The 14,448-nt window shown below is 35.6% G+C and overlaps 2 protein-coding genes across 2 annotated transcripts; one reads left to right on the forward strand and one right to left on the reverse strand.

Moving 5' to 3' along the window:
• Nucleotides 1-6,265: 6,265 nt before the first annotated feature.
• Nucleotides 6,266-10,179, reverse strand: LOC110862874. The gene is made up of 5 exons (XM_022112088.2): nucleotides 9,933-10,179; nucleotides 9,749-9,858; nucleotides 9,454-9,526; nucleotides 7,436-7,770; nucleotides 6,266-6,808 (listed from the first exon to the last, which is right to left on the reverse strand). Exons 1-5 carry the CDS (start codon nucleotides 9,943-9,945, stop codon nucleotides 6,416-6,418), a joined length of 924 nt encoding a protein of 307 aa, XP_021967780.1. The 5' UTR covers nucleotides 9,946-10,179; the 3' UTR covers nucleotides 6,266-6,415.
• A 1,863-nt stretch (nucleotides 10,180-12,042) lies between these two features.
• LOC110861963 lies at nucleotides 12,043-14,448 on the forward strand. The gene is made up of 4 exons (XM_022111101.2): nucleotides 12,043-12,478; nucleotides 12,547-12,607; nucleotides 12,912-13,249; nucleotides 13,314-14,448. Exons 1-4 carry the CDS (start codon nucleotides 12,260-12,262, stop codon nucleotides 13,725-13,727), a joined length of 1,032 nt encoding a protein of 343 aa, XP_021966793.1. The 5' UTR covers nucleotides 12,043-12,259; the 3' UTR covers nucleotides 13,728-14,448.

The raw sequence follows: 14,448 nt of genomic DNA on the forward strand, positions 1-14,448 counted from the left end.
TTCATAAAAGACCTAAGTGCAGGCGATGCTAAATTCAGAAAAGACCTAAGTGCAGTCGGTGTTTAATTCAGAAACGACCGAAGTGCAGTCGATTCTCAGTTCAGAAAAGACCTGAGTGCACAGAAAAAAAGTAAAAAAGATCTATGTGCAAGTATGTATTTACTTATGGCTAAATCGCGCGATATATATGAAAAATCATTTTGGCAAGATTTAGCCATATGTAAATACATACTTGCATATAGGTCTTTTTTTACTTTTTTTCTGTGCACTTAGGTCTTTTCTGAATTGAGCATCGACTGCACTTTGGTCGTTTCTGAATTAAACACCGACTGCACTTAGGTCTTTTCTGAATTTAGCATCGCCTGCACTTAGGTCTTTTATGAATTAGTACGACGATGTGGGGTTTGGATCCTACTGTTACCATAAAAAAGACGTGTGAACCGTTCCTTTACATATGCAAACAACTCCAAAAACTTCCAACAAACTTTCAGGCACTCGTAGTAACGAATGGGTGTATGAATGTGGGCCCAACAGATTATCACCAAAATATTCCAACGGCCTCACCAATTATTGAAATGCTTCAAGTTTTAGCAAATGAGAACATGGATATAAAGTGCAAATCATTGGATATTGATGATGGAGAGTTTGCGGTGGACGAAATTTTTTCAGAAGTTTTCAGCGGGAATATCGATACATTAGTTGCCTATAGAAATAGCAAGAGGTATACTCCACGCCTTAAGAAAGTGAATGTAAAAAAATTTCCGCTTGACGTTCCTCCCACGCCTAATACTCGCCTCATTGCGCCCCCGACCAACTTAATTTCAGATTTGTACTTCGCACCCTTTGAGACCCTGCAACTAACCGAAGGACAGGTTGAGGTTGAAATTAGGGCATATGCGCTTAACTTCTTAGACGTACTTATGGCTACAAAACCTGACCCAGTCTTTACAACGTACAACACTTTAGGAATGGATATTACCGGGGTTGTGACAGCACTTGGACCCAAATGCAGTGAACGAAAAATTGGGGATCGTGTTATTGTGATCCGGCGTTCCGGAGACTCGCTACCCAGTCGTATCGCATCCACCGAGGAACTTACGATACCCATTTCATCAGATATGACTTTTAATGATGCAGCAACACTACCAATTGCATCACTAACAGTCTACTATTCCTTAGTACATCTGGCCAATGCACGAAAAGAAGACGTTATTCTTATTCATACAGCGTCTGGCGGAGTTGGACTTGTTGCTATTCAAGTTGCCAAGCAGATTGGCTGCACAATAATCGTCACAGCAGGAAACCTCCGGAAGAGGAACTATTTAAAAAGCTTAGGCTTGAAGTATATATTCAATTCAAGGTCGACAAAATATGAGCATGACATTAGGCAAGCCCTTGGGGGAAATATGGTAACTATAGTTCTAAATTCAATAACAGGAGAAGGATTTAAAGAGGCTACATTATCTGTCTGCCGAGAAGGTGCAAAGTTTGTTGAAATGAGCAAAATGAATATTTGGAGTAAGAAGGAGGTTCATCTGATAAGACCGGATGTGATCTACAACAATATTGATATATCAATTCTGCCAGAAGATGAATTAAAAATGTTGAATAAAGAACTACATACTCTTATGCAGGGAGGATTTAAGGACGGTAATAAACGTCCTACGCCGCTTCCCTACACTTCATTTGAATCAAAACATATTAGAAATGCGTAGGAATATGTGGAGAAGGGAAAGCATATTGGAAAAGTGGTCATAACAATGCCGGAGTTGGATAAAGCAAGTAATCAATACAAGTATAGATTATTCAACAAGGAAGCCACCTATCTTGTAACAGGTGGGCTTGGAGGAATTGGACTTGAAGTTGCAAAATGGATGAGTGAGGTTGGTGCGAAGAACATACTTCTAGTCGGTCGCAGCGCCCCAAAATTAGAAGCTCTTCGAACAATTGAGCTTTTGAAACAAAAGGGTGTTTCAGTCAATTTCAGACAAGTGGACATTGGAAATTTTCATGAAGTGAAGAATCTTTTTAACGAATTTGTTCCGGAAAATGGGATGTACCACATCAGAGGAATTATGCATGCTGCAGGAGTTTTAGAGGATGGAACATTGGAAAACCAAAATTGGGATAAGTTCGAAAAAGTATTCAGATCAAAAATACAAGGAGGGTGGAATCTCCACAAAATTAGCGCTGAACTGGAATTTCCATTGGAACACTTTGTTGTGTTTTCGTCAATGGCTACTACCTTTGGTGCTGCCGGACAAAGTAATTATGCAGCTGCAAATTATTATCTCGATGCTTTGGTTCACTACAGACACAGCCTTGGATTGCCAGGACTAACAATAAATTGGGGACAGTGGGGACAGGTCGGACTGGCAGCAAATATATCCAATTCTGTTTACAAACCATTTACAGTACAGCAGGGTATTTCAGCTTTGGAGTATGCTATGAAAAGCCATAAATCTCACTTACAAGTTTTTGAGGCAGACCTTGGTACCATTAAAAAGATCGTTCCATCAACACGAGGCCTTCTTGCGGATATTGAGATGACTACTTGCCTAGATATTGGAAATATTGATGAAGAAGAATTTTGGAGGGAATATGACTCATGTACAGGAAGAGACCAGAAACTTGATGTACTCAAGAAATGTGTTACTAGTGTTATCCGAGGGACACTCAAATTGAGTAAAGATGAGCTCATCGACGAGAACACCAGTTTTCAAGATTTGGGTTTTGATTCTTTGATGATGGTTGAGATGAAGAACAGTCTACAAGCCTCAATAGGGAAAAATGTAAAAATATCGCTGCATGCGGTGAAAGATTGCAAATCAATTGTGGAATTGTCAAATCGACTGGTGGAGTTAATATCTGGGGAAGACGATCTTGTAGACTTAACAACAAGCGAGCTTCTTGAACTTGCCGAGGAAGATGCACACCTTCCTGACGATATTCAAGTGGATGAACTCGTTATCAATACGTTAAGACCTGTAAGCAGAATATCCACTGTTCTGATAACTGGGTCAACAGGAAATCTAGGACCTTATATACTTAAGGAGCTTCGAGAAAATTACCCATTCATTGAAAAAATTTATTGCTTAATGCGCCCGAATTCTTTTCTATCCCATGAAGCTAGATTCAATCGTATTATGCAAGGAAAGAACTTATTTGGGTTTGGTCAGACTCAACTTGACGGATGGGTAGAGGCAGTACCTGGAGACGCAGGGAAGGACATGATGGGGTTAAATGAAACAACGTATACCAAACTTTGTGAAGAAGTTGATGCAGTTATTAATTTAGCCGTGAAAGATTCATACCAGGAAAAGTACTATGCCTCGAAAAATATTGCTAGTTGCCGAATTATTAATATTCAAGGATTCAAAAATGTTTTGGAGTTTGCTGTATCGAAAAAGCTCAAACATGTTTTCTACTCCTCGACAATAGGAGCCCAGACAGATCTTGGAAAAGATGGATTGTACTCTGAGACTTGGTCCACGCTCGATGAAATTCAACATATTCCGAATTCTGCATACCTAATCTCCAAACGGATTTGTGAAGTCTTGGCAAGTCAAGCTATTGAAAGGGGCATTCCTTGTAAGGTTTTCCGAATATCAAACATAGGTGGCGATAGTGAAGTTGGTGGCAATATCCAATTGTACAATTTTTTGATGATTCGATTCTTGGCATATATGTATCTCGGATTTATGCCTGCACATAATGTGCCTCTTTGCATGTTGCCTGTTGATTTGTGTGCAGAATTTTCAATGAAATTATTTTTCAATGAGTAGGCTCCAAGTGGCTTGTACAATGTACTTAAACTAGACTTAGGTAAGTTGCATAATAATCTACAATTGTTGTTTCTATTTACATGCGTATTAAAAATATTAATTTGTCAATCAAATTAAACAGGTGACGAACGTGAATTTGACGAAATTGCATTGGAATTTGGCGTAACTGTTGAGGTGCTGGATACCGACGAATTTTTTGCTCGTTTAAAATCCATGGACGAAAGTGATCCCATGCATGAATTCATCAAACAAATTTTAGAATACAAGACGAATGTGGATAAAGTTGAAGACAGACCCCCTGAGTTCTATCTCGCATGGCTTCAAGGCACGAAAAATATTACATGGAGTAAGAAATTGGCCCAGTTTATACCAGAAGTTTACCCGTCGAAGATAATGTCATCTTGGGATGTGCTCAAGAAAGATTTAGCAACGGCAAAACTGAATGGAATCTTTGACCGATACCGAATTCGGTACTCCAGTTGCACATAAATTGCTTGGTACGTTTAACGTCACTAAATAGATTAAATATTTACGCGGTATCCATGCAAGCTAAACTGCTCATACATACAAATATAGGTACGCATATTATATTAATTGTAAATTTACCAATATTATGTAGCATTATCTATTGTAATAGATAATGTACTCTACATATGTACAATATAGCATATCAGGTTATCTTCTCAGTCCAATTGCCCGATACAATTGATATGTGCACATCGAAGTGAAAAGCTAAGTATAAGATGGAAACAATTCAGTAAGTAATAACGAAAGAAGCGCAGTTTCACAGTTTTTTTCATAGCATGCTATGAAAAAAACTCTGTGAAACTGCGCTTCCTGCAGGAAGATGTCAGGTATATGAGATAGTTATGTTTAGTGCATTCCAAAAATAATACGAAATGTATTTAAACTAACTGATTAAATAAATAAATCCAAATATTTACATTCAGAAAAAAATTGATTGATAGCAATAAAATTTCATGTTTTCATTAAAATTTCATTTCATGATAACATCAAATCTATAATAATATTTTACTATCTAACATGTCCTAATGGTAATAAGGACAAACCAATATATCGATGGCAGAATACGGGCAAAAACAAATTTAGACAAAAAATTCCCTAAAGACACTTCTATAGTGGGGATTTTTAATTAATTTGAATTCCTTCAATACTTGAGTGTTGTAACTTTATACAATTCGACGTAAAATATATCAGTTTCACAAACGCTGGTTCTAGGTTTCAGTTATTTGAAACCAGAAATTTTAAACGCTGATAAAGTGCAGTACGAGAACTTTAACATAATGCGCCAATTCGCATGTTCCACACCCGATATAGTATTTAGTTATTCGAGGAATTCCACCTAGTATTTAGAAAATACGCAATACAGTTTATCGTATCATGAGGTATTAATTCAACGCTAATTTTCAAATTTGCTGTAGTCGCAAATATTAAGATGTATCGTTGGGGAATGCATATGCTTAGATAGAATAAATTATTGTCCTATTCCATTGCTGATCTCATGACGTTATCGCTTTGTATAATTTTGAGAATGCTTTTGGATGGGTTCGAAATTAAAGAGAGAAGTTCCAATTTCCATCATAATGACTTGAGAGGAGGCAGTAAGACTTGCAAGGGAGTTAAAATTTAACAGGTGAATGAATAGTCTGCAGCAGATGGCAAGAAATAATACGAAAATATGCTGCATGAAAATATATAAATTTTCCACATTAGACTGAGCACAATAAATACAATGAGCATAATTGCCTATGCCTAACGACAAATGTTGGGAGGCATGTGCGATGTATCGTGGCGGGGAGTGGGTGGGAATGGAGTTAAAATATTTTCAACTTGGCCACACGGCAGACCTGACAAGGACGGTGTTTGCACATAGATTTCCAGTGGGACTCGCTGCGAAAAATTCAAGACGAACATGCAATTTTTTAGGAGGGTCATTTCCATTGATGACTGAAGAATATATATCAGAATATATGTCAGATATTGATATTTCATGGGTCATTTCAACATAATTAATTCGCACTTGAAGGATTGTGAGACTTGGTTTCTAAATGGATCTCAAGGGCTTCAATGTAATTATTAGTGAGTGTTTTATTTAGATATTTACAAGAATGTATAAACATTTTATTTTATTTCCAATCAATCGTTGTATTTCGTTGTTTACATATTCAGATGATGTTGGATGTCGCGAGTCCAAGTAAGAAGCGGAAGTCGACCTTGGAGGATTAAAAAATGTAATTTACCTTGAATTTATGCTTTGTATACATACATATGTAAGTTCTTACTAAATTTCCACGCTTTAATGACCAGTACGAATATATGTAGGCAGCAGTAAATACGTATGTATGTATGACAGATATTGAAAATTGTTATCCTTACAAGGATCATCTCAAAATACAGCAACTTTGGAAGAAACAATTTGAATCTAAATAGGCTAATACATAAATGTGGGACTCGATGACTCATTGTCAAAATCAGCACATTTTTAATCATTTCTAGGCCCTGGGGAATTTATTTTAAACTTCTAAACATAGGACATATTATATATTAACTTATGTTAATTAAGATTTCTAAATTAATAAAACTTGATTGAATAAAATTTTTATATACAATCAGTTAAAAAGTGCGTTTGACTTTCTCCTTGCATCTACATCACTAAAACCAAGGTCAAGCAGGAACTCGTACAATTCTTCCCATAGCGTTCGAGGATATCCAAAAAAGTCAGTTATGATATTCACCATGGAGGCCACTCTTTTCGAAAATGTCAACCCCCTAATTTGGTACGGTTCTGCCAACGAGTATTTCTTGATCAAGGTCAGAACATTGTATCTGGATTCAGCATAACAATTTTTAAAATAACATTGCATATTTTTATGCACATTTTCGCCTTTTTTAGCGCAAACGGTGGTAACGTCATGAAAATGGGCTTTGTGTCTCCTGAAATGGTCCACATTGTCGACGTACCACTTATTCTTTTCCTTCTCCCCATCAGCATGGGTTATAACCTGTGGACACAAATTATGTTTGAGATTAATGCAAAGGAATATTTATCAGAGTCCTACTTCAAAGTTTATACATAATTTCATACATTTAAAAATGCATTTTTTTGTTTTGAATTCCTTTTACCATGGCTCAAACTTATATCGTTGTGACTTTTGTAAGAAGTAGCCAAATATTTACGAATGCAAAAACAATTTTGAAATTATGTGCGTACTCATGACATCTTATTTAGCATCGCAACTTTTTGAGCAAATTTACGAAGCTCACAAATTTGTATCGTAAAAGGAACGGGATTCGCAAAATCTGACTTCATCACAAATCTACTTATAAAATCACATATTTTGATGTTTTTTCCATGGATTTCTGTAATTCCTCTTGCTGAAGGCGAGGATGAGTTTGTTCTGCGAAATTTTGTGAAATTAAAACATTCCCATTTTCTGGGAAAATTTGTGAAAAAATCCCAATGCTTCACAGAAAAGCTTTGCAAAATTTAGCAAAATTTCATCCTACGCTAAATTTGCGAGATTGACGTGAGTACGCTCTATGATATAAAAAAACGTTGAAGAAACCCATTTTTTAGGGGCCTCTATCTATATGTGTATTGTAGTAAATTTACTTCATTTTCAAATTACCAAAAACACCGGAACCTTTTTTTCCGTCATAATGTTGACAAAAAGTTCATAATTTGTCTTCAAGCTTTCAGTGATTCTTCCCTTCTTCATTACAAGGATTAACAGATTGATCCCAGGACTGGATTTTAGCACAGTTATTAATTCGAGGAGTTTCCCAACGGCATCTTTCGTGCTGACGGTTCCTCCCTCTGGCTCACCGAGACCCACAGTGTCGAAAATATTGTAATTGAGAAAGCTGTACTTTTGGTGCTCAAAAGTGCATCCGACAGCTTTGTCGGATGTCTCAGCTATCTGCTTATCCACGATCATGTTTATGAGAGAACTCTTTCCAACACCTGCAAAATATTGTTAACGGAAAAACTAATTATAATTATATTATTTAGGAAATTTAATGTCAGATTTTTTGAAAAATGACCCTATGAAGAAATATGTATGCAATTGTGCAGTGATGAATTTCATAGTTTGATTTGATCCATGTTAGTATTATTTACAGATTATCAGGCATCAAGTTTGATTGATGCATGCACCTGATTGTCATGTTGAGTGACTAAATTAAACCTTTGCCCTTCACTATGCACATTTATTTAGCTTTGCAGATTTAATGTTACACTTGGTACAAAATGAGCCAAAAGTGCAAGTCTTTTTCGCATCGATTTCACCAAATTGCACATAAAAAATTACAAATTCAGTTTTGGGTGGGGGGATTAATATAGCATAGCTGTTTTTGAATTATATTCAACCACACCCCCTTCAAAAATTGGGGAAGAAAATTGGGAAAAATGAGAAGGTCAATGTACACTCGGTACAGAAAGAAGTAGATACCAACTTGCATTTGACATTTGACTTCCCTCATGAATATGAACATTTTGATGCATCAAGACTTTCAAAATTCGAAAATTGGCGGTTTTTCGACCTACATATAAATCGTTAAAAAAGTGACCTTAGCGGTCATTTCGCGGCTGACAACCTGATGCCAGATTTTTCTTCGTCAGAAGTGCCACATTTTCCGCTTTTGTTGTCCGCTGCGAAATGACCGCTACCATGACTTTTTTGGGGTCAAAGTTTCTGAGGGAGGGGCTTATACGGCAGGAGCCGTAACAATGTATAGGTATTTATGATATACATAAAGGTAACTACATAGAAGCTATTAAAACAGCCTCAAATCGCCCCAAATTTAAAACTTAAGCTTTTCTGAATTTATAATGATGATATGCATTCGAAAATTAACGCTATGAGGCTTATCAACGAAGTTATCAATTTTTCAGATAAGCAAATTTAGTTTATCCAAATCGCCCCAAACTTAAAACTTAAGCTTTTCTGAATTTATAATGATGATATGCATTCGAAAATTAACGCTATCGGGCTTATCACTGCGCTTATCAGTTTTTAAGATAAGCAAATTTAGTTTGTCCAAATCTCCCCAAATTTAAAACTTAAGCTTATCTGAATATATAATGGTAGTATCCACTCGAAAATAAACGCTATCGGGCTTATCACTGCGCTTATCAGTTTTTAAGATAAGCAAATTTAGTTTGTCCAATTCGCCCCAAATTTAAAACTTAAGCTCAACGATTTATCAACTGAACCAACTCGTGTAAGAGATGAAAAGCATCTCAACACGAGTTGGTTCATAATCCCGGTAAACAATTTGAAGAGAGTGAGAAGTGAGACGGACCACCATACGGCACTGGCAACGACAGTCAGCGGTGGTGGTGGATACCCACCAGAATCCGAGTCTCACTCTGCCTTTCGCTAAATAATGGAAACTGCGTTTGTGAAACGGTTGGGCTGGTTCAGCTCACTTACATATGTAAATATACTGTATCAATGCATTATATAATAAATACTCTACTTATTTGGAACGATCATTACAAGTTCACATTCGAAATTTTGAGAAAAATGCGAACTAAATACTGACCTTGTAGATGCGCAAATTCGCAATAAATTTTCAAGACGAAATAAGTTAAATATATTAGAATTTATCATTTACGTGCATATGTTTGTATTTATTTGCTCACCTGTTTCGCCAAATACGATAACATTTTTTTCCTGGTCGTTTCTTAACAATTTTAAAGCATCTTGGGTTTTTTCCTACAAAAATGAAGACAGAATTATTTCATCCTGCTTTTTGATAATTTAAAGAACAACATAACTATCCAATTATTTTTCATTTCCTGGTATGAATTTGCTCTTTACCAATCTATTTGTACATAAAGTAGGTTATGCATTTTTGTTAAAATATTTATGTACATATACGAAAAAGTTAACATATTTGTGCTGTCTGATTTTCTGGACTCATCACAAACTTATTACCTCAAACCCCTCCGAGGGGCAGAAATCTAGGTCAGGAGTGACTGGAAGAGGGGGTTTTGGTTGATAAAGATATGCCACATACAAAACGACTCCCGCTATTACAATTACCTCTGCAGGAAATCATACATAATTAGAAATGGATTTCAGTAATTTCAGGAAAAATTATAAAGCTAAGCTTTCTTACCAAATTTTCCCATGTTTTAGGTGGCTCGGCGTCTTAACTAAATTTCAGATTACGGCTTGATAACTTGAGTTTAATGAGTTTATAATGTATTATCTTATCCGGATAGTGTCCAAATATTTCAGAGTGAAGCGAACCTCAGTCAGTGGAGGTTCAAATACATAAATACGTTTTGCAATTATAGAGATGATGTGACGAAAAGTGCTCATGGGATTTGAGCAGGGTTACAAGTGATATATATCACTGAGTGAGATTTAGTGAGATTTAATGATTTATATCATTTATCTCAGTTGGGGCTGAGTGAGAAATATGAGAAATAATGAGATAAACTTGTAGTTCATAACCTCGTCCGCTAGGTGGCGCTAGTGCATGGCTCATAAATCTCACTATTTCTCATATTTCTCATGTCTCACTATTTCTCACTATATCTCAGTGAGATGAGATTTATGAAGGTGAGATGAGATTTCTGCAACCCTGGATTTGAGTTGAACTTTAACGAACAATGCACTTTTTTCCATGCTGACTGAATTGAAAACAAGATATGTAATACATATCGATGCTAAAACGTTGCAAAGTTAATTATTTTGAGATTAGTTTTACAAAAGGCGTTAGGACATGGTTTTGACGAATTCGCGGTTGAATATCTCTGGCGGGGAGTTGAATTTTGAACTGATTTTTGGTCAGTTGCAAGATAATACTCTCAAAAAGATATATTTAAAATTTTGGGCCGATAGCTTTATAAATGCCCCCTCCAGTGCCCCCAGAGTTTGAAGGAGCCAAAAAAACACTTTCCAAACTGAATTACTCATATAGCATGATAACCTAAGAGGTCAGAGGTGAATGATTGTGAATATTACAACCCTTGATAATCATTGCATGTAATAATAAAAGAATCCACAATGAATTACATAACGTTGGGCCTCCATCGTCGCTGATACGTTTTCATGAAAAGTGATCAATCGGACCGTGCACAGGAAAATTGACCTGCTGACCTTTAAAGCGGACCCACTAGGTCAAATGAAGATTGAGGGCAAAGCTCTAAGTGTCTCAAGTAATATTAAATTAAACAGTGAAGATTTTGTGTAAACAGTTTTGGAGAAGGACCCTAGCTACTCAGCTGACGGGGAATAGTAAAAAAACTCGTGAACTAATTTAGGAAAATAATGGTCAAATTTTGTTGAAAACAAATTTTAATAACTTTTTTGTGTTCCCTGCTGCAGAACTATTTTACCTACAAGGTACAAGTGACAAAATAATAAAATTACTGCGTTTTGATTAGTTAAAAAAATTTAAAGTTCCGCTTCAATTTCGAGGAGAACTTTTGTAAAAATTTTATAGGGTTTGATGGAAACTCATTTCCTGGGGTGTAACCACTTATCAAAATTTTATCAAAAGTACTTACAATGCAACATACAATTTCTACCTTGGATAAAAACCACGTTAGGGATTTTTAGCATCAAAGTCCTAAAATGTGGGGGCCTTTAAAGTCGAGGAGTTGCGTTCAAGAGAGCATTCCATTAAGACAAGTATGAAGCTAGACTACAAAAGGGACTTAAAAGATAAGCATGATACAAAAGTGGTTTTATATAGTGAAAAGCATGCTAAGTCCACTGATAATAGTCGCAAAGACGATTTTTGCACCAGGACCTCAGAAAAAAATATTTTGTTCAACGCCATTTTATAAGAACACTGGTTTGGAAAACTAAAAAAGGACACCTCTCCAAATTTGACGTTTCCTCATTTCGCAGAGTACATAAAATCGGAAGCCAGATATGCTTACCTATAGTTTGAGACATGGGCTTTCACATAAAAAATGTTAGAAATCTCTACAACTAAAAACCATCCCGCAATTAAGGTATGAATTCGTCAAAACCATGTCCTAACGCCTTTTGTACTACTGATTGTCGACCACATCATGCAACCCGGTTGTATGTACATACATAATTATGTTTACACTGAATACGTAATATTTTTCAGTTTATATAGTAAAAGTTTAATGGCAGTAAAAGTTTACTGTATAAAGCTTAATGGACTGATTACATATACGTAAGTATATTAGTGTGTACATCTATGTACCTCAGCACAAACGCGATACGGAAGATAAGCAATTTTTATGCGACTAAATAAATTCGTTTTGTGAAGTTGAGCGAACGAACAACAAGTTTTGATTAAACAACAATTATAACATAACATAACACTTGCAACTTGCTTGGTCGTGTGTATTTAAGTATATTAAATTATATGAACGTATAGATATTTCAATTACATTAAGGACGACACATCACGAACTGATCATCAAGCATAGATTTTGATACCCATTCAGCATTACCATGGAGGAGTCGCATAAAAACCAAAAGGAAGCTAACCCCAACCCGGTCACACTCCCTGAAAATTCGGGCCAAACATTGGCCCGAAATATCCATACGGAAAAGAAAAATGAAAAAGATGAGCCGAACGTAAAGAAGCAAATATTTATGTCAATCTTGGCTGCATTAGTTGGGTTCGTTATTTACTGGAATTTTCTGGAATGTGAACTGGTTCCAGCGGTGGTAAGTAACGTTTCTTTGTTGCAAATCTGTGAAAATTTTGAGTAAGTGATTTTAGAATTAAATTTTAGAAAAGGAAAACAGTTGAATGGAACGGATCAGTCAAGAAGATACTCATAATTGGAGACGATGGTCTGTATTTAGCTTAACTTAACATTAATTATTAATTTGCTTTGTGTTTATTAATAAAACTAGAGCCAATTCACGCAGTCCTTAGTAACTTCATAAAATCTGTATAACCATAAACTTCCAAACTTTTAGAAATATTTGTAAGGAAAATTAGCTTACAATTTTTGTAAGCTTACTCAGATTGAGGGCGTCTTTTTATTTTGTAAAAGCGTGTAAAATTACCTACTTCACAAAATTTACGGATTTTATAAAGTTACCAAGGACTTAATGAATTGCCTCTCTAATGCATTTTAACTTAATTAATTAGGTGTCGGGAAAAGCTCCGTTGCAAACATGATTTCCAATGATGGGATCACAATCCCAAGTACCGCGTCAGAATTGCCTCTCGCCTTATCATACGAAGAGCATGGAGCAGAAAGTTATAAATTTTACGAGTTCGCCGGCCTTACTCAGAAACGGTTCGGAACGTGCGACATGAAGCAGACAATATCCAATTTGGTCGAAATTATAGAATTTCTAGAACACGGATCGGGCTTACATCTTATGATTTTTGTTATGAGAATTGGCCGCATTACGGACACTTTTGTCAAGAATTACAAACTTTTTGTGGAACTGCTTACACGAAATGAAATTCCTATAATTTTGGTAAGATTATTTTCGCATGGTTAAATACAATTAGAAATTTAAATTGTATCTGTTTTTCGGTTAGGTGTTGACGGACGCGGACCGTGTCAACGATCCGAACGAATGGTTGAGAAATAATTTGGACGCTTTTAGAAAATATGGCTTATCATTTGACGACATCGTTCTGGTATGTGCGTCAAGAGGTGAAGATCTTCTCCCAGACTTTGCTGAGAGAGTGGTCAAAATTTATGACGAGTCGAAAGAAAGGTTAATTCAGAGCGTGGAGAAATATATTGGGAAAGAAGTATGGGTTCTGAAAAATAGTCAGGACGAGATGAAATTTCGGTATGAAGCGATAATTTGGACCTACTCAAATTTAGATTTCGTTGGAAATGAGCTGAAAATTAGAATGTTTATGGGGTGGATATTGAGATGGGAGATTTATAAGGTAGCGAATGAATTTGTGAGAAATATGATTGTCTATTTAAGTGTTCATTAGTTAAATTGGACGTGTGATTCAGTTGGAACCTAAATGGCAAGTTAAATGGTTGGCTTGCAAATATGTACGTATATGTACTTATGTATATACATACATAGTTGTATTATACTTTGAGGTGCAAATTTGATTAACTGTGATAGATAATTTTGTATTTAACGTGCCACAATTAATTATGGATATGTACATATGTTCACACTATATATGTACCTATGTATTTATATATACGTGTACTTATATACATCTGTATTTCTTTATGTACTTACTGACATAAATGGGTACCTAGGTATGTGCATAGCGAACTTTGTTAACTATCCGACAATTTTTTTTTACAAATGTGCACATTTATCCCTGTGTGTATATAAATAATCTTGTCAATGCACAAAGGAATCATATTTATATGTAGATGCTAGACAAATTCATATAGATACATATGTATATATGTATGCATCTTGTCCTTACGTAAATTTGTAAATGCTTACATACATACATAAATATATAAATATAACATTTACAAAATTGTGTGCAACTACCATTGAAAATCAAGCTCCAACATTAATACATATTTCAATCTGCTTAAGTACCAAATGCAAAGGAAAACAAGCTAACTGAAAACTTCAAACGTTAGATTGACTCATAGGCAAGGGGACGAATACCCGGACTTTGCTTAACAAACATGTAATAGTGCTGTTTAACCTTTAAAAATAAATATTCCTGAAATGTT

Source organism: Folsomia candida, unplaced genomic scaffold (genome assembly GCF_002217175.1).
Source record: "Folsomia candida strain VU population unplaced genomic scaffold, ASM221717v1 Fcan01_Sc001, whole genome shotgun sequence".
In the NCBI taxonomy this organism is placed as follows: Eukaryota; Metazoa; Arthropoda; class Collembola; order Entomobryomorpha; family Isotomidae; genus Folsomia; species Folsomia candida.